This window comes from Notothenia rossii, assembly GCF_949606895.1.
Source record: "Notothenia rossii genome assembly, chromosome: 6".
Lineage (NCBI taxonomy): Eukaryota > Metazoa > Chordata > Actinopteri > Perciformes > Nototheniidae > Notothenia > Notothenia rossii.
In genome coordinates, this window is record NC_136909.1 from 73,206,210 (window position 1) to 73,227,083 (window position 20,874).

A 20,874-nucleotide genomic window follows, 5' to 3' on the forward strand; every position below is an offset into this window, starting at 1 on the left:
TAACCCGCAAGAAGACTTCACAAGTCTTTGATTTTGAAATTTGACTTTTAATGTAACTCCATAAATTGCTTATGTTTGATTTTTTTTTCAAAAGCTGGATTGTGCTTTGATATGAAGAAATAGTTTACATTTGTATTTAAAGGAAACAAAAGAAATAAATCATATACTGTATGTAAATAATTTTATATGAAAAAATAAATATTCTTTCTCACATAACGGGTAATTGTTTTTGATAAATAAAACCACTTCTGTTGTCTGTGTCATATTGAACACTGTTTAACGGGTCTTAACAGTTATACATGATGACACTTATATGCACTATAGGTGAGAGTAAGATGAGAAGATTGATACTCGCATGTTAAATGAACACATGTGTAAGCCTACTTCTTTTCATCTGGATTCTTTCTTTTGCCTGCTAACAAATGAGTTGTTTTCAACAGAAATAACTACTGCCTGGCTGTAGGTTTATTTTTAGTTGATAGGAATAAGGGTTCAATTTGAAATCTCATCTGATTCCCTCTCATCTGAGATAAATCATTACACAAAATACATTTAAAAAATGATTTAATAATGGTCAAATATGGAAACCACAATGTCTGTTATTTAAACGTATGTTTGTTTGTGTGTCTGTATTTGTAATGCCTACTATTTATTGACATAGATCTTTTCACACCCTCCTCCCATTTAGGGGCATAAAACAGAACCCACAAGGTAAATATGAATTGTCTTACAATGGTTCTTTGTTAAGGCTTACATGTGTCTCAAGGGAATATATGTATGTCTCAAGACTGTCCTTCTAAGTGACAAAAACTAGAATGTGTATTTTTCTGTATTGCAACTGTGTATGTGATGCACCTCTATTTCCTTCAATAGTCTAGTGAAGGACAGATGCGAAAGTGCGCTGGTGATTATACGCATGAAACATCCAGAAATGTTCTCTGTGAATCAACAATGCTGGCGGGGGAAACAAGTCGTTCTCTGGAATATCTTGGTTAATAATAAAAAAAAATCTACACAAGCTATCAGACTGTCTTGCCTGTTTAAGCAGCAACTTATTATTATTTAGGAATTTGAATTATCAGCCAACCATTTGACTGTATCGATTGTGGAGAGAGAGGGAATTGGATGGAGTGAGGCAGAGAAGCTGAGGGAGAGAGAGTTACAGAGAGAAAGTGATATTGTCAGAGGGAAGGAGGGAGATGAACACAGCAGGGGGTTTTCTGTATGTGAGAAGAGCTGATGGGCTTCATCCTGCAATATCGACTGAAGGTAAGTCTTGATTTTTATTTATCCAATACACCTTTGAATAGTTGATTAAACTTTACATCAACGCCTCTAGGAAATCTATTTTTTGTGTGCGACTGGCTTTATTTGCAGCGTAACAGGTAGGACAGTGTGTGCTTAGATGTGAATCAGACTCCTGTTTAGGTTGATGAAATCCTTGAGGGATGAATATATTGGCAGACAATACCATGCACTCTGTATGCCTTTCCCTCTCATAATGTTTGCCTTGATATTAACTTTCCCTCTAGATTTCATTCACTGTAGTGACATCATTTGGTCTGAAAATGCAACAGGTGTCTGCATGCTTCAGGATGGCTGATCTTCTTTTGGTATTTTTGTATGCACATTAATGTCTTACAGTATGTCGATCTCTTTCACTTAATATGTATTTGGTTATTATTATTTAACTAAGATTGATTTGCTTTGTGTCAATTACCTTTTTTTTTAGATTTAGATGTGCTTACTTTAGGATTTGGGTAAATCTACATTACATTATTTTGTAACCAAGGCTTAAAATCACTGCATGTGTATTTTTATTATTATTATTATTATACCTTTACAATTGTATTTGCATTTTAGAAACATAGTACACCAAATAGGGGTGAATTAGAATTGTTCATTCTTAAATGTGTCCCTTCTTCTTCTCTTCTCTCAAAGCTTATCCTTGATGAGAGCCCTCTTAAAATGAATAAGATGGTTTGAGAGAGCAACCGAAAAATCAGCCGGTTGAATATTTAAAAAAGCAGATATTGCAGCACTAATCTAAAAGCCTACTCACTAAAAAACAATAACCTCCATCTGGAATAATGCCTGCTAATTGAAGCACTATTGTCACTTTCATTCATAATAATGATCTATTTCTCTTTAACAGCTGCATCACCATGAACCTCTCAGATCACATTTCGTCCCTCTTCAGCTGCAATGTCAGCACCGGCGAGCCGCCACAGCTATATATTAGTGTCACCAAAAGGGAGCCACTGACAATTGCTGTCCCCATGACCATCTTCTACGGCATTATCTTCTTCTTTGGAGTAAGAACAGTCAATATACTTGGCTTACTTCACACACAATCAAATGTTACCTTCTGTGTTGAGTGTGTTGATCAAATACAGCACTAAGCTAAATTGCAATTCATACAATGCATGTTGATGCTGAAAACAAACCAAGGTTCTGTTTTAGGTCCATTATTATTCTCCATCTATATCAACCGTTTAGGTCAAAATGTGGATGGAGCAACTTTACATTTTTATGCGGACGATACCATGATGTATTGTGCAGGTCCCTCCATTAAGGAGGCTGTTGTTAAATTGCAGGCAGTTTTTTATATTATTCAGACTCGGCTCTCTGAGCTTAAGTTTCTTTTAAATGTTGATAAAACTAAGGTGAAGTTATTTTCAAAAGCCAAAAATACACCGGAGACCACTTTGGATATTGTTACTATGCAAGGACAAGTACTTGAAGTGGTTACCTGTTATAAATACCTTGGTATCTGGCTTGATAATTGCCTCTCTTTTAAACTTCAGGTCAATAATCTGCTTAGAAAGCTAAGGATGAAGCTAGGTTTCTTTTTCAGAAACAATTGGTAGATAGGCTGTATTTACACCATAACGGTGCACAGCGGATAGAAAGGGACACCTGGTGGTTAAAGCACATTATTGAATTTTATTAGCCAATTTGTATTATTAGATATTAATAGGAGGATGTGCAAAACAGACAAACTAATAAGGCTTAATTGAAATATTAAAGAATACTTTAGGTTAAGGTCTTCTTTTGAATAAGAAAAAAACTTTGGGGGTATAGAAGAAGAATATGGAGGGATGAGACCCTCTTTAATGGTCACACATGCAGAGCACACAGCACAGTGACATTTGTATCTACAGATAAATATTAAGCCTGACAAAGTACTTAACGTTTCCTGCAATGTTAAATATGTTTAAGCGCTTATTTTAACTGACATTATACATATGTATTATACTCTTATAAGATGTAATGTATGTAGATAGGAAATGTGCAGAATATGACAGTTTAATGGTGGAGGTATATACACATATTGATAGATGTCTTGTAATGCACTGTTGAGGAACCTGCAACCTAAGTTTTTCATTCATTGCATAACTACACCGTAGTTGTGTATGATATGTCAATAAACCTTAGAAAATCTTGAAAGGGATGTGCAAAATAGTCATTATATACAGTCTTTAATTTACTATTAGTAGAGAATAACAAGTAATGAATATACTTTATAGGGATCCTATAAATCAGCTGTGCAACGTTATGGTGTAAATACAGCCTATCTAACAATTGGATCAAATATAAAAGAAAGCCGAATTAGTATTGATACTTCAAGGAGACGTATTGTGTGAAAAGAAATGTAAGATGTTGTTTAATTGCTTATATATTTATGATCCACGTCACGTTTTCAGTTTTGGCGGCAGTTATTCCTGTTTATCAGGGCTCTATAAATAGAGAACTACGGCAGATATGTAATATTTAATGCAGCCGAACCCTGTATTACAATGCCGTTATGTGATGACTTTCAAAGAGAAAAGCAAGCATACTCGGAATAAAGTATTATTTTATTTTTTAAAAATATTTTCGGATTTCACATCGCATAAACACCAAATCCCAGCGTGCATTGCGGCTAAACCAGGGGTACTCAAACTTTTTTGTTAAAGGTCCACTTGTGAATTTTATACAAGGTCTATAGAGAGGTGAAGTCCCTCCCCTTCCGGTGGACCTCCATGGGACCTTTTTTCGTAAAAATTATGTATTGAAGTCAATGGAGAGAGAAAGATTATCTTTTGATCCCGTTTGAATTGTGCCACCAATTACACATATGATGTTTGTCAATTTAAAAGATAATTTTGCAAGTCAAAAAAACAAAAATGTGTCGTAAAACTTTGAAGTAACACATTAGTTTGTGTGAAACGCTCAATGAACTACATCTCTGGTCTCGCAGAACAACACACGTCACCAAGATGGCCGTCACTACTGTCTTGTCAACAAAACTATTGACTACCCTCACTATCACCACAATGAAACATGTCCAGAAGAATGTCATGCAAAGCTGCCTGCCGGCCTTCCTTTGATTATCTCTGAACTGCCTGGTCTTTTTAATGTTTAATGTCAACCATTTGTGCAGATAGTATGAAGTAGAAAAGATCGGCGATCGCCGATGCTAGCGTTAGCATTTCTCCCCCGGGCTTAAATTGTGTATTATAGAATGATCACACCGGTGACAGTACTCTCAAAGGGTTCACGAAATATGACTACTACTCTTACTGTTTAACATTTTGGGTTACTTAATGTTACTTCATATTAAGGCTAATACAAATGACAAGGCTGTAATGCTAACTAACGTGCTAGCTACTAGCTAGGTAGCTAACTTGATCCAGCCACTCCTGCTCCTTTCATCCTTTCATCAGAAGCGAAAGAATGAGCAAGACCCATTGCTGGTATGATAACAACCTGGTACTAAGCAAATAGGCATCTTGTTAAAGTTATCTGATCTTAGCTATCTCTTAGTGGAGGAAAACAATTGTGACATCACTTGCGCGACTCTGGGATTTGTAGTCTTTCTAGTTGCGTATTTTTCATAGTCTTATACTTCGACAGTTTTAAGACAAACTGTGACTTTTTTGACATGGAAATTATTTCTTTAAGATTGAAAAACATAAAATGTGTAATTCGTGGCACAATTCAAATGACAGTAAAGTCCCCCTGTAGCTAATGCCTTGAACCTCGCCAAAAATGTTATTATAAAGTCAAGGTAAACTTGCAGTTAACTTGCGGTCTGCAATGCGTGTCACGCTCACGCACATAAGTACATATATATGCACGTTCATTCTCACAATGCGTTAGACACAAGAAAATATACATTAATGGGGTCCTATCATGCAAAATGCACTTTGAGATGTCTTTTATACATAAATATGTGTCCCCGGTGCGTCAGGGAACTCACGCAGCGTCAGAAAATAAAACCCTCTCCCTTTTCCTCCGTGCCAAAATCTTTTAAAAACAGGGGTACAACGAGCGGATACAGATTTGCTGCCGATCTGACGTCAAATCGGCAGCGGACCCACAGAAAATTGCTAGCAGAAACAATGCCTGACGTGTTTTGGACGTAATCTCGTCTTTGTTTACATTAGCAAGACTCGCTAACTCTCAGAGCTAACCTGTACTGTGTCTAAAAAGCAGGAAATAAAAAAAGAAAGTGACCTTGTGATAAACTCGCAAGAGAAAAAGCATTTGAGCTTCATACTGTTTCAGAAATAATCTTTGATGTGGTTTAGAACAGGATGGCGTTTGATCACAGCAGAATTTAACTTTATCTCCGGTAGAATTCTGACCAGGCATTAGCTCCGCCTCCTCTTTTTTTTTTCCAAGCTAAGGACCCAAAGTCCGCGTTTCTCTAACCGGGCTGCAAAAGAGGGGTATGAGCAGTATGAGGCATGGCTACAATGGGTGAACTGTTTGGTATTAAGCAAAAAACTTCACAGACATGTTTTGTATAGGTATGGCCCTACAATATATTTTTCCAATATAGCATAATAGGTCCACTTTAATTTTTTTTTAAATTATTATTATTATTTTTAATAATGGGACACAGAGTTTGGTCCGGATTGATTTGCAGTTCGGTCCGGATCCGGACTTGGTCCGGAGTTTGAGAAGCCCTGGGCTAAACCATCCAATCATCGAGCTGAGGATCTTGCCTACGTCTGTTTCCGGTTTCGTTTAAGACAGATGTATTTTGTTATACACACATTCCTTCACATTTAAATTTGAATTTGCATTAAAGTATTTTGTGAGGCCTTCTAACATGTTTTTAAATATAACTACGGTTGTAGTTGAAGAGTTTGTAAATTAACATGAACCGAAGCTGTTGGCTGGCAACGCAATCGCACAACGTCATGTCCGTTAATTCCACATCCATACGCATGGATTAACATCGATTTAACACATTAATGTAGCCTTGGTTTCTGCTAAAAGAGGTGTCGACCAGCTGGGGCAACAACAAAATCGGCGTAATCGAGTGTGACTATTACAAAATAAATAATTATTATGTTAATATTGACAATAACAACCGACCGTCGGGGTAGCATTTGCTTGGCATTTCCGGGTATTTCTCCACTGGTTAACATGGGTTAACAATACCGTGTAACTGTCACGTTTGAAGGGACGGAATTGTGAAAACTTCACGTCTCCCAGCATGGTAAATCGTCACATGTTCACGTCTTGCCGTGATACCGGGTTGGCAAAAAGAATGGAAACTGAGCAATTTGGTTCCACTACACGTTTTTAAAGCTCGGATAGATGCTATGCAATCTGATACTGTTGGTACCTGTAAATGTCGTATGTAAATTGTAAATCCCTGTATCTATGTTGTATGATTTCCTTTTTGTTTTTCTGTTGTTTTATGTCAGTGGAACCTACTTGCACCAGGTCTCCCTTGAAAAAGAGATCGATGATCTCAATGGGATTCACCTGGTTAAATAAAGGTTTGAAATGACACACTACTTGTTTTTTTCTCGCTGTAGACCACTAAATGCTGTCCCCCTACCACTTAACAGCTGGCATTCAATGGTGTGAGCATCCTGACCCTCCTCATGGATCCTCACATGAGAGTCCGTGCCATTCGTTTCTACCTTATCAGCCTCGTCATATCAGGTATGCTGCTATCATACGCCTCATGGTAGACTGCTTCATGACAATATTGAACTGATATCTTTCAAAAACTGCCAGCCTTAATTTGCATGTAGTCTTTGGCCAAATTATAACTTAATTAAACAATTTGAAATGTCACGTTTGAATACACAAATTTGAAATGTTTTAAAGTTGCGACCAACAATATATGTTAATAATATACAATATATATACATATATATACACAATATGTTAATGATGAAATTCAATGTATTGTATTGGAAATGTAATTTTCTTTGATTTAATTTGAAATTAAATTATGTGAATATAACATGAAAATTAAATGGAAATGCCTTTTCCATTTAATTATACACATAATGTTTTAGCCATGTTAATTGTCCTGTGGGGGACGTTGAGTGAAACAATCACATTCATCCACAGACCAAGTAAAGTGCTTCTATGTTTCACATTCCGTTTTATTATAATTATGGCAAGGTTGTAGACTGAATATAATTTAGCCATCAATTTAATTTGGGCATGGACTAATGTTTTTTAAACCTAAAACGAATTAATATCGTACATAAAGTGCTCACATTTAGGACTAACAACATTAATTTAATGTTGTCAGTCCTGCACTTCAGTAGTTCCTTTTAACATCACACCTTTGGTTTATTGCCGTCTTCAAGAAACCATCATCGATGTGAAAACCTTAAATTACTTTCTTTTTACATTTTAGACATTCTTCAGCTGTTGACCGTCCCTATCACTCTATATCGGTACTACTGGGAGAACTACCCATGGCGCCTGGGCTCGACAGTGTGCAAAGTCTACTTCATGATCCGTCAAGTTTACTGTGCCACCACAAGCTGGGTTATCATGATCTTCGCCATAGAACGCTATGCAGCCATTTGCCACACCATGTGGTCCGTCTCTAACAAGAAGGTTGATAACCTTTCACTTTTCAAACATTACAGAAAAGCAAAAAAAGCTAAGGATCATTAGGATGGTGTCTATTTTAACCAACATGATTTGAACACATTTTATTTTCTCGCTTCTCCTTCCTTTCCAACAGAAGTCTCGGCTGCCATGCCTTCTTTCAGTATGGATCCTTTCTCTGGTCTCAGCCGTTCCCTTTGCTCTGGTCTATGACCAGGCTCGTGCCTGCATCCTGGACTACACTGCCGCCACGCGAGAAGAGGCCATCCATGTTTCCACTATGTGTGAGATGATCGAGCCTGATCCTGCACACATCTACAAAGGAGCTTTACTTCTGAGAGCAGTAATATTCTTTCTGGTAAGTAAATGCTGTACAATATGCTTGTTTATCGACTAACCACAGGCACTCATCATTGCAAACCTCCAACTCCAGATCCCACTGGTCTCCATCTGTACTCTTTATCTGTTAATCCTGCTCTATCTGAGGCGGAACGGACGTCAGAGGAGAAACATGGGTCTCACTCGGCCAGTTCCAGAAGGAAGACGAGACATCCAGTGCCATCAGAATGGAAAGTTACTTTTGAATGAGAAGAGGGCTCTAAAGCTAATGGGTGAGCCATTGAACATGATTGCATCTTGTTATCTATCTCCCTAGTGCTTGATTTGAGTGCTTGTCCCTTAATGACTACTTGTGCTCTTGGTTACTAACCGGACAATAAATGAACTGAACATAACTCCGCATTGGTTTTAGTTGACTTGGGTTCCCTTTTCTTGACAAAAAAAACACTTTTTCATTTAAGATGAGATCAAAACTACCATCCAGAAGTTTCGCAACCAATAATAAACATACAGTATGACACTGTGACCCTAGAGACATTTAGATTTTGTCTGATTTTCCTGGACAGTCAGATAGCACCAGAGATGCTGGACTAGATGTGCAGTGTTGTTGATATTAGCTTGAAGTTACCTAAAGATAAAGATGTTTATACATGTCATGAACTGTCTACGGTATGTTTTTGATATTCTGCATTTTGCCAAAATATTATATTAAATAGTAATGAATTGCAATATTATTTGAATGTCCTTCAAGCTGAGCAATTGTGCCCTCTTTTTTCTTCCAGGTGCAGTTGTGGTGGCCTTTTTTGTTTGCAACTTTCCGGACATTGCCTCGTCGCTGATGCAGGTCTACGTAGTTGTGTGGACGGAAACTGTTCATTCTGTCTACACAATCTTGAAAACGTACTTGTCGCTTCCGCTGTGGTATATAAACGGTGCTCTGGACCCGCTGCTGTTCTGTATTTCCTCCCACACATTTCGCAGGGCCTGCTGGAGAACATTGGGTAGGCTCGGGCCTCGCTGCTACTTTAAGTATGGAAGTTTTTTTGGGCGGCGGCAAAGACGTTCTAGTGAAGAAGCAAGCTCTACAGCCAGAGAGAGGATGGATGCTAAAAGCCGTAGAGAGAAGATGGATAAAAAGACAGTTACAGTCACTTACAAATCAGTTCAGAGGAACGGCCCCATTCAACCAGAGCTGCAACAACAAGCACTCTGAACCATTGTATTTTTCACGCTATGAAAAATAAATGAATCATTTTAGAATACTAAAGATAAATATGTAAGTTGTTACGGGTCCCAAAAGCTTGGGTACCACAGCAACAATAAAGAAATCTGTAGAAAACAGAAAAGTGCAGCAGCATGAAATAGACACAGGATCCGGTTGATCATCTGGATTGCTTCTTATTCAAAATTCAAAGTACACATACAGTTACATACAAATAGCTGTACTTAACAAACATATCACATTTTTCCATTTAAGTTATTCGTCTATGTCACAGTCAATTACTGTATCTCAAGTGCAACATCATTCCCAACTTAAACATGTATCTCACTCACTAGTAGGCTATTTGACACAGTTTTATACTTCTCAAAACATTCTGTATAATATCACATGTGCAATAGCGAAGCAGGTCTACTATAATATATAGTGCAATTAACAGTAATACTCACTGTATAAAGGGCAAATGTCAAATCTGCACACTGGGGAATTACACTATACAAAGCTGTTACTCAAGGATAAATTCAACAGTAAATATAAACACATAAAGCTATCAAATAATACTTTCTATCAATATATATACCTTTAACAAATATAACATATTATTTTACAATTCACAATGACATTTGTAAGTTGAACTGTTTAGTTTATAAAGCATTCAATGAAAAGCCCAATTAGTATAGGTATAGGAGCTCACATAAATACACTGTCAGTTAGGGATGTCCCGATCACCTTTTTTTGCTCCCGATCCGATTCCGATCATTTGATTTTGACAATTGGATCAGTTCAGTTGTGCAGCATTGGATCAAAACAAAATAAAGCTTATCAGTACTCGTTAGCTTACTGCTACAATTAGACACTGCGCCCTGCCCACTCTGTTGCCAGATTTGAGAGAAATAAGCAACCAGGTCTATGAAAACAAGCCCCAAAGAAGCAACACATACATGATGTTGTGTAATTTGAAACCAAAACTAAGGACTCAAGATGACTTTAAGACTTGAACATGGTCATTTTTGTTTTGTAACATTGAACAAATAAAATAAAAGTATTTATAAAAAAAAAAAAAAATCCCGATCCCCGATTTTTTTCTCCCGATTCCGATCTTTTGAAAATCACGTGATCGGCTCCGATCCCCGATCACGTGATCGGATCGGGACATCTCTACTGTCAGTGTTCATAGACAAAAAGGCATTGTGCCTGCAAGACTTCACTCAGGTAAACAAAACATATCATATAGCAGCTAACCTGCCTGCGAGCCTTTGCTCAGGTGACATTTAGACACGGCGCCGGTGCGGCTGAAGCCCGCGAAAACGGCATCTATAGTGGCCGACAGTTTACTATTTTTAAAGTACCGTAGTACTATGTCAAACATGCTCAAAACTTTCTGACACACTCTCTTAAACATCTCTAACATTATGTCTCATTTACACAAGTTAACATCGATCATTTTCATCATGTACTGACCTGTAGAAAACAGAAAAGTGCAGCATCATGAAATAGACAGGACACGGTTGATCGTCACTCTGGATTGCTTCTGAGGAGGGGGCGGAACTGTCCCGCCTAGGATAACCCAGGTGTCACCGCTCACCTGCCAAAAGTTCCACCTTGGCGCTACTTACTGTTTCTCAAACAGTAGGCCTACAGATAAACCATAAAATGATATGAATGTCACCAAAAATAAATACAGATAATGTTGGGCTTTTCAAAACAATAAATTCACGGTTTAGCAACAATAAATAAAAGTAAACACACAAATAATTGTACCATTTTGTGTACACAAAATGATGTTTAATTTGTTTGAAATATGTCCATATAATTTGTGGGATGTACCCCTATTTAGATGTCAATCATGTGTTTATTGCTTTAAATATTGTATTAATGTTACTGATGTAAAGACATCAAGTGTGATAACACTTCTGTTCGTAAGAAATTATGACAAGTGTGAGATGTTGAGTTTGAAATATATGTTGTTGAAGAGTTTTTTCTGTGTATTGCTCAAGTCTTAACTGTAAATATGACCAGCAGAATGTAACTAACTAATAGGTTAATTTCTTGTTACTTAAAAACTATTTGGAAGCACTTTATTTTGTATTGTTTCAGCTTTTTATCCACCACATTTTGGTTTTAGTTGCCAGTTTTAGTTTGCAGATCAGGACTTTTAATACAAAACATGAATCATCACACCACACATTTAGTGCGAATGCTGTGCAACAGGGTCCATGTTGTATTTAATTGCAAATGACAACATTTCCCCTTTTTTCTAGACTACTATAGACCGACAGTAGATGAGAGCTCTTGACGTGCGTATATTTTCTGCCAATCACAACGCCGTGGGCGGGACTAAAAATTAAACAGCGGAAGATTCAAATCGAAGATGGCGGCTGAAAATGATCCTCACAACAATCACAAACTGAGCCGAAGGTACAAACTTTTCGTGTAGTAGGTCTTACAATCAACATCTAACCTCACATCGTGAAGTGTGAGTTCTTGCCTTGATAAGTGCAGATGCATTATCTTTGTTGTGAACTATTAAGTAGTCGAGTAAGTTAGTATCAGACGTGTTAGCGTTAGCCAGCTTAGCTTACCTAGCAACAGATGGTGCTTTCATTAACGAACATTCACAATCGGGTTTATGCAAAGTGCGTTTACACATACAAGGAATTTTCTTTGGTGTATGGTGGTGCAAACACAAACAACATATGAAAAGTAGTTGTAACAGAAGGTCAATAAAATATAACGATTATAAAAAGAAAATATGTTAACAAAACTATTTTCGCATTCAAACACCAAATATAAATACACAAGAGACTAAAATACCGTACAACTATGAATATATGACAAACTGCACTTTGAAGAATCAATCTGTGCAGATATTTAGAGTGAGGTAGGGATGTATAGAAATGTTCAAAAATATTGTCAGGGGGATGAACATGGCTCACAGTATACAAAAAGAAAGAGATGCGTATGTTCGTATGCATGTTTGTTTACGTTACATGTCATCCCTTCTGTTTTAACAGCTGCATTTTAGAGCCCATTTATTTTAGCCCAAAAGGTTTACTAACCCAAACCGTTGAGCCTTTAAAATGAGCCCCAACCAGTGGTGTAAAGCAACTAAGTAGATTTACTCAAGTGCTGTACAAAATGTAATGTACAACACTCTAAGGCATAAATAATAATAATCAAAACATATGATATCAGGGCTTCCTACACATAGACTATACTTGGGCGGGCCGCCCAGGTATATTAACGGCCGTCCAAGTATATTTCGCGACCCATTTAGTTTTTTTTTTTTAATTAACTTGTGAACAATGATCCCTCGCTCCCTTGCTCTGATCTCGCCTCCTTCTGGCCTGTTAAGTGGCCTGCCTCACACAGGGTGACTGGCTGTCCACATGATGTGGCCTGCCGACATGGCCACTGTCACACAGATCATAAATCAAAGCCCTTGATTGGTCTCTGTGTGTCGTTCAAGCTCGGGATAACCTCAGCTCAGGTGAGGTAAAGGACTCTCTGAGTATTTAGATAGTTAACTTAGTCTAAGTTCTCAGTGGGTTTCAAACGGTGTGGTCACCATTTATTTAAACACATATTTCCATTTGAGAGGGTAGTGACTGGTCTAATGGATAGTGAGGTGGGCTGAAGATCGGAAGGCTGTGAGTTAAAATCCCGCCAGCTACACCACCACTAGTGTGCCCTTGAGTAAGGCACTTAGCCCTTAGTTACTCCAGGGAGAATGTCCATGTAATCGGTCATTATAAGTCGCTTTGGATAAAATATGCATGAATAAATTAAAAAAAAGTTAACTAGGTGAAAAAAGGTAAGATACACTTTTAAAACTTGTTGAGAGGAAACTAGTCTTTGCTGCTGCCTCAAAGAGGAGCAGGGGGAGAGAGACAGGAGAGGCTGATTCAGGAGCACAGACATACTCACAACTATAAATGAACCAAAAATAAATTAATAAACAAGTTTCAGTGTTTTTTTCATATTGGAAATGGTATGATATTGGTTATGGCCATGATTTTATGATTATTGAAATGTATACAGTTCTGTTTAATATAGGTGTTTCTATAGTTCTAGTCTCTTTATTTTCCCCTCAAAATCTTACCGGGGGGGAAAGGCCCCCGGACCCCCCTGGAGGATTTGAGGTCGACCCCCACTTAAATGTAATGGATAGGTTCCTAAATACATTTATAAATACATTTTTTTTTTTAAATAGTAAACCATTTCCATATGGTCATGTGTGGGTAGTAGATTTAAACTATAGGGCTATCATTATGGCCTGTACCTGTTCGCTCTGCCATCGCGTGAAGGGTCTGCTAACAAGCGACTAGCATAAAGGTTAATGTTAATGTTGTTGCACGTCACCTCAACCCCCCCAAGTATATTTCAGATCTGTGGGAAACACTGGATATATATTATTCTGAAATGGACTGATGCATAATGAGTACATTAACTTTTGGTACTTTAAGTATATTTTAATGCTAATACTTTTCTACTTTTACTTAAATAACATTTTGAATGCAGGACTTTTAGTTGTAACAGAGTATTCCTACACTATGGTACTGATACTTTTACAATATCTGAGTACTCCTTCCACCTCTGGTCCAAACCCACCCACTCTGTTTGTCTTCAACAGGGGAACAAAATGCACCATGTTTATCAGCCAGGTCAAGCCAAGCACAAGCCAGTCTGTGATCTTTAACCCGGACTTCTTTGTGGAGAGGCTGAGGCACGAGCATCCACAGGCCTTCGCGGATTTGGTGCTTAGCAATATCACCCGACTCATAGACCTTCCAGGGGAAGAGTTTGCACAACTCACCGGAGAGTCAGAGGCCAAGCTGCCGTCTGCCTCTGGCTTTCTGCGCTCCTTCAACTTCCTGAAGCGAAAAGGTTAGGACACGGTTGTGTTTACACTCTTTGAAATGCAGTTTTAGACTGATATAGTATTTGTGCAATAGCATTGACAAATGGTAAACAACCAACAAAATAAGTGCTGTTTGTTTATCCACAGACCTGTTTAAAGTCATTAAATAACATTTCAGACATACAGTGTTTTTATAGTCCTCCAGAGCTGAAATGATTTGTCCATTAATCCATTAAGCAGTCAATTTATAATTCATCTGTTTATCATTATTATTTGTTGAAGTAGTTTTTAGCTAAGAAAATACCACTTATTTTCCTGAACCTTACAATATGGGTTAGCCTGAGATTATTCATTGTTGGTTCCATTTAATGGATGACAATGCTACAATTTATTAAATGATTCTTATAAGTGATTGTAGGTCATAAATACAACATATACAAACTATACAATCAGTCTTACTGTGTTTCTGATGACTTTCAGACAAAGGAATTGTTTTTGGTGCACCACTAACTGAAGAAGGAATAGCACAGATCTATCAACTCATTGAATACCTGAGTAAAAGTGAGTATTACTCCATACATACTTACATGATGTCATGTTTAGCACACATCCAAAGCCAATATGATGAGTGATATCTTGAATACAGTTTGCATGTGTCACATTGTCACTCCAGGGGGAGACACATCTGAAGACATGACAGTATTTGTGTCAGATAATTCACCTGTAATATTGACCTGATTTACAAATCTCTTGATATACCGAGTTTAATTGCTTTATTCTGTGTCCCTGTTCAGACCTCGCATTACCATTAATGTTAGGAAAATCCATTCACAAGTAGACAGCGCTACGTACTCGTATGAATGGACCCATTAGACTTGGAGATTCGATAACCCACACTACTACTTTAAAATGACCACTTTATTCTAGCAGTGTGTATATCAATGCATCTTGTGCTACATTGAAGGACCACAATCTCAACTGTGTGGGTGTTTGATGTGTGTTTGCTACCCATCAAGAGAAAATATCTTGTAAAATGATGGAACAGTCTGTGCTGCAGATTGAATCCACAACCATTATTGTCCTCTTCACTTGTGTTTCATGCTGGTTACCTAGCACACAAGGAGCCTACAGACAGGTTACATTATCAGTACTGGTTACAAACATCCTCAGAAGTAAAGGAGATGCTAACTTGATGAAGGATTTTGTGATTTCATTAGAAAATATTTGGTTTAAACAGATTAATTATGCTGTTTTGTCCTGAATGTTCTCCGTGAAGTTCGCTGGAGGTGATTTAAATGTGATCGCTGAACCACACTTATTATGTTCTTGTCTGCTCTGATTATTTTTCCATGCAGTTGCCCCTGTGATAATTTTGTTTAAATGAAAACTGAACACGTACGTTTTTATTTACATATAAATAGGGAAAGCGAGATCTGATAACAAGTGGTCACTCGAGGCGCTTGTTGAGGCGCAATCATATGCCAGGTGTGAACCAACCTACTCACAGCTTTTGACTTGTGATTATAATGCCAGGGCTGAACAGGGTCTTTAAGTCTTATAAGAATTTGATTTCTTGGGCATCAAGGCTGTAACCAAGTCGTACTACTTGTTCTTTGATTTAGTTGGAGCGCAGTGAATTAGCATGAGGTCATGGTTTATTTCTAGAAAGCGATGATGTCATGCTCTGAAAGTGGACACTAGGAGAAAATGCTTGGGTCAATAATTTATCTGAAAGCACTTTGCTCCGGCTGTCTCCCTCCTTTCTATTTTGATTCACTCCGTCTCCCCCCCTCTCTTCTGTGTCTTTGTCTCCCTATGCCTCCTTCACTCTTTGTCTCCCCGGCTACACGTCACATCATACTTTTCCCCCTCCACTTTGGCTGTCGCTAACTATCTTCCTCTCCCACCCTTCAGATCTCCATGTGGAGGGGTTGTTCCGTGTGCCAGGCCACAGCCTCAGGCAGGCCGCCCTGAGGGAGATGCTGAACGCGGGGGCAGATATAGATCTAGAGACAGGCGACTTCCACCCCAATGATGCGGCCACACTGCTCAAAGCCTACCTGGGGGAGCTGCCGGAGCCCCTGCTCACACACAGACACTATCAGGCTCACTTGAAGATCGCAGGTGTGTGTTAACTCATGAACAGACCCTTATTATGTCTCAAGATAGCATCATCCTGATCAATTTAAAGACAAGAAATAAATGAAAAGTTCCCCACTTGCTCCCTTTGCAATAATCCTCTTATGTTTTGTGTCCAGAGCTGACTCGCTTTGATGATAAGGGGGATAAGACGAATGAGCCTGACAAGGAACGTCAGATTGAGGCATTTCAGCTTCTGTTCATGCTGCTCCCACCGGCCAACCGCAGCCTGTTGAAGCTGCTGCTGGACCTGCTCTACCACACCGCCCGCAATCAGCACATCAACAAGATGTCTGCTATCAATCTAGCCACTATGTTCGCTCCACACATCATCTGGCCCAAAAATGTAAGGGCCATTTTGATCCTTCGACCTTCTGATAACGATATAACTGTCCACGCTATGTTTGCTATCCAGTAAACTTTAAATATTTGTATGAATTATGTTGTCATGTTTTTTTGTTTGTGTTGCAGGTGATGGCAAGTGATCTTCAGGGAAAAATTGAGCAACTGAATAAAGGGATTGCGTTCCTTATCAGGCATTCACAAAAGCTCTTTAAGGTAAGCAGCTTTATTTCCCCTGCAGTTGACTTCTTATTCTTTACAAATATATATATGTGTTGTTGCTTCTCTCTGTATGATAGGAACAACAACATGATCATGATATCATTAGAATAATACATATAATAAATCACAGCTTGGAGGTTGGGATGTTTTCTTTCTTACTTTATAATGTGTTGCTTATAATGAACCTTTCCTGTCAAGTGATGTTGTTGCCATGGTTGCATTAAATGCAAATGGGGTAAAGAAGAAGAACAATATTGAATTTAAATGAGAAACAAATATCCGTAAAGGTTATTTAATTTGTGTCACATAATCAGCAGCCTTTCAAAACCCAAAACTGTGTCATTGTATTTATTTATATTGTATGCCTGCTTTATTGCCAATGTTCCACCCGGACGTCATCGTTTAGGTTGAGTGAGGTCATACATTTCTAAATACCCTTCACGTGGATCGTATGGTAGAATAATTATTCACAATTAGCTCTCAAGAGGATTTATTTTACATTTACTTTCATTGAAGGCACCTACATACATCAAAGAATATACCCGCTTGTACTTCACCGGATCAAAAACTCTTCAGTCAAGGGTGAGTGTTTTTTTCCCTTAGTCTTCTCTTCTTTTTCTAAGTTCTAAGAAGCATGTGGCGTAGAACCACATTATATTTATCTCTAAAGCTCTTTTCAAAGCTTTCACGACATTGTTTGTTCCCTTTGCTCACTTATGAATCTAGTAATGTCACTGTCTGGTTAATTTAGGGTACATCCTGTCTAAATATAGAACCTTGAGAGACTCTCATCTGCTAGTGCGCACCTAATAGAAGGATTTTCAAAGGACACTGAAAGAAAACCCCTCAATGCTGTCAGCCTTTTAAGGTTTCTTGTTTCTTGCTCACATGTTTTGTGCTGTGTGTGACATAGCTCGTTACATTTGATTATGGTCAGGTCCTTTTGAAAAGAAGTAGATATCGAGTCTCGTCACATGTTATCTCCCACATTTCTAGGACGACTCGACACTCTGTTCTGCGAGTAAACAGGAGCTCATACCTGTGGTGACAGCTGCCTCCCCTTCTCCCTCCGTGAGGACCATCAGAGGGGAGGTCAGCAGTTCCTCTTCCCTAAAGTCCCCTGAGAGAGCGAGTTACACCGAGTCTGCCCTCAGAGAGCTGTACCAGCAGGTCAGCACCATGCCCGAGTCTGCCAAAAAGAAGAAACTAATCAGACAGGTACAGTAAAGGTCCCCACAACTATTGCAAGGCGAGAGGTCACACAGACACTATTTTCAACCCTGCACCTATTATGTGTTGTATTTTGTTTTTAGTTTGACAAGCAGCCATTGCTGACCCCTTCGTCTGACTCTCGGACGCCATTCAGCCGGAAACATTGGCGCTCACGCTCGCTGGGAGGAATGATCAAGGTTTGTTTACAGTAGTCCTGCGCACATTATTATGTTTTTCAGCCTTCCTTCCATTATGTTCAGATTCTAAGGAAATGTTCTTTATGCTTACATACCTAACAACAAGGTTCAAGGCTTTTATTGGTCATACGTACATAGCTACAATGTAGTTATGACGATGAAAATCTTAGGTCACAGGCTCCTCCAACAGTGCAACACAATAAAACAGAAAAAATAGTGCAAGTAAATACAAAAAGAAAAATAGTGAAATAGTGCAATACGAGTCTACAAGTGATTGAATATGATATATTAGATAAATAATGTCTAAGTTGCAGCCTGATTAATGTTATGGATGTTGGCCAGTGATCTACTGTAGCTCCCAAGGCCAGGCTTAAAAGTATTCTGATTTAAAGGTTTATGATAAAGAAAATGCATTTGACATGTTCTTGTTGTAATTTGAGGAAAAACAAACGAAAAACAGGTGTTTTTGTTTTCAATAGAAAAACATAGTATGTTTAATACAACCCTGCCGATCTCATAGTAATGCCTTGTTGTTTATGAAACAGAGGAAGGTGTTGGGAAGCCAGATATTAAGAGAGAAAGAAAACAGCAGACTGCAGAGTCCTCCACCCAGTGGGCAGTTGATGGCAAAGGAAGAGAAAACACCAGCTGTGGGGGAGTGAGTATTGTTACAACGCGAACACAGGATTTTTAATCATTCTAATGTTGTGGTCCTGTAGGCTACCTGCTTTCAGATGTTTCCTCACATAACAGGAGATCATCACATTCATGTCAGGATGACTGACTGGCTCAATAAATAGTTTGGAAACTGATATTGTATTTAATATTCCCCTATGATGGAGGGCATTTACGGAAATACACAAAAGTAGCAATTTCCTTTTTATTTAAACCAAACTAATCAAAATGTCACATTTAAATTGTGGGACAGCATGATTCTCTCCTAAAAGTGTCATCGACTATGACAAGTAGTTTTCCTCCTGCCTGTGCTGAAGCAGCTTCCTGTCTGTGGTTCACCACAGGCCGGCCTGGCCTCTCTTTGACTCAACAGTGCTTACATTGCTAATGATGCCTGATGTACTCTGCTGAAAGGATTAAAATAACCTAACCTTTTTTTTTTTTCTTCTCATCTTGTTTAGGATTAGTCGGCTCTAAAAGAATGCGTTCTACAAAGAAAGATCGGTCAGGCTGTTATGTAAAGGGTATTAAAGGATCTTCTCGAGGCGTCGACACAAACTAAACAGTGTAAGGCACTGAGCAGCTTTGTTTTGACACCATGTTTGGATCTGTACTCTGCTTTTTCTTTCTCAAGAAGTAAGATGTCTTAAAGGTTCTTAAGATAGCAAATTCTTGCAGTTTAGTAAGGTTTACTGAAACTGAAAGTCTAAAAAGAGTTCAATCAGATGATCCATTTTTATTTTATTTTAAGTCAATGCAGTTGACGTGTTTTCTTACGCAGTCCATAGGTGGTCCGTCTTCATTTCTTTACATATTTTTAATGACATTTTTAGCAGGAAGCAAATGATCTGATTTAACCAGTGAATTTGTGGGTTTTCAACTTTGTCATCTGGAACGCGTTTATTTAATTTGCAAACCAAATTGTATTTATTTTGTATTGCTCATATGGCTGTTTTATTTCCTGGATTCCAAAGCATCAGATGTTTTGATAAGATGTGATACAAAGGCTCTTTCTATTTAAATGTGACATTTTTCTTTGTAAGCATAACGTACCTTAATTGGACTGACACAGTCAAAGCAGACCCTTCAAGACTTTTTTTTAGAAAAGTGTGAATTCTGAGTGCCTTAAAGTGAATATGTCTTAAGAAACTGTATAATGCAATGTTTTTTTTTTTACATTCCTAATTGCTTTGGTAGTGTGCTGAAATGTCTATGTCTATCTAATTCAAGCATCATATAACAAGAGAAAGACCAAAGGACCAGCTTGTGTAGATTAAATACATTTAATAAATTAGAGTTTGTCTTTGTTTCCATTAGCTCAATTCCTGGGTGTCAAGCTGTGAGTCTTTAAACTACTGCTACTTTAAAATACTTCTTGGTCTTGCTTTTATATTTAAGTTGTCTTATGCCAGTGTTGACTCTTATGCAACATCGTATACAGTTTTATACATTTCTATGCATTTGTGCAGCATTTTTTCTTTTTACTTTTTTAGATTTGTCTATATTTATCTTTTATTTTGAAAAAGTTGAGTTCAAATGAAGGTTTGTTGTTTGCCTTCAAGGGTGGTGGTTAAAGCAGGTGCTTTCTCTCAGAGTTTGAGCCAATGCCACTTTTAAAGCCTGCTTGTTGTCTTTTAACTCTTTCAGTAGCAGTTTTCAGGTCAATGGTCACTCTGCCAAGCTGTTACAATTCAACTATAATGTGATAATTGCCAACGCTCTACTTTCATTGACCATGTAAACTGATGATTGTAATGCTACTGTGAAGCTATGCAACTTACTGTAATTAAAAGACATCAAGCGGA

The 20,874-nt window shown here is 38.1% G+C and overlaps 3 protein-coding genes across 4 annotated transcripts in view; all 3 read left to right on the forward strand.

Annotated features, from left to right (window-relative positions):
• abcc2 (ATP binding cassette subfamily C member 2) overlaps positions 1-1,986 on the forward strand; it is a gene marked incomplete at its 3' end in the record, with an annotated part of 22,867 nt that extends 20,881 nt beyond the window's left edge. Inside the window, 1 exon segment of the mRNA XM_079689957.1 lies at positions 1,942-1,986. Within this exon segment, the coding sequence (XP_079546083.1) occupies positions 1,942-1,986 (45 nt within the window).
• A 179-nt stretch (positions 1,987-2,165) lies between these two features.
• LOC307044647 (pyrokinin-1 receptor-like) lies at positions 2,166-9,415 on the forward strand (the record flags this gene model as incomplete). The annotated part of the gene is made up of 6 exons (XM_079689958.1): positions 2,166-2,315; positions 6,855-6,951; positions 7,664-7,869; positions 8,000-8,221; positions 8,297-8,474; positions 8,985-9,415. The coding sequence occupies 6 exons, from the start codon at positions 2,166-2,168 to the stop codon at positions 9,413-9,415; spliced, it is 1,284 nt and encodes a 427-aa protein (XP_079546084.1).
• Positions 9,416-11,709: 2,294 nt separating this feature from the next.
• Positions 11,710-20,874, forward strand: LOC307042274 (rho GTPase-activating protein 19-like). Of its 2 annotated transcripts, none has more exons than XM_079686072.1 (11): positions 11,710-11,839; positions 14,055-14,308; positions 14,763-14,843; positions 16,197-16,406; positions 16,541-16,767; positions 16,893-16,979; positions 17,502-17,567; positions 17,982-18,203; positions 18,299-18,394; positions 18,940-19,052; positions 19,531-20,874. In XM_079686072.1, the coding sequence occupies exons 1-11, from the start codon at positions 11,793-11,795 to the stop codon at positions 19,544-19,546; spliced, it is 1,419 nt and encodes a 472-aa protein (XP_079542198.1). In that variant the 5' UTR covers positions 11,710-11,792; the 3' UTR covers positions 19,547-20,874. The 2 variants fall into 2 exon arrangements, with proteins under 2 accessions (XP_079542198.1, XP_079542199.1); XM_079686073.1 differs by having other exon boundaries at positions 11,761-11,897.

What these genes read in the sequence shown, in the direction of transcription:
- LOC307042274 (XM_079686072.1), top strand. Translation starts at nt 11,793, where the DNA reads ATGGCGGCTGAAAATGATCCTCACAACAATCACAAACTGAGCCGAAG. An exon ending in CAACTTCCTGAAGCGAAAAG is followed by an intron (nt 14,309 to 14,762) that starts GTTAGGACACGG and finishes GATGACTTTCAG; the next exon opens with ACAAAGGAATTGTTTTTGGT. An exon ending in CATTGAATACCTGAGTAAAA is followed by an intron (nt 14,844 to 16,196) that starts GTGAGTATTACT and finishes CCCACCCTTCAG; the next exon opens with ATCTCCATGTGGAGGGGTTG.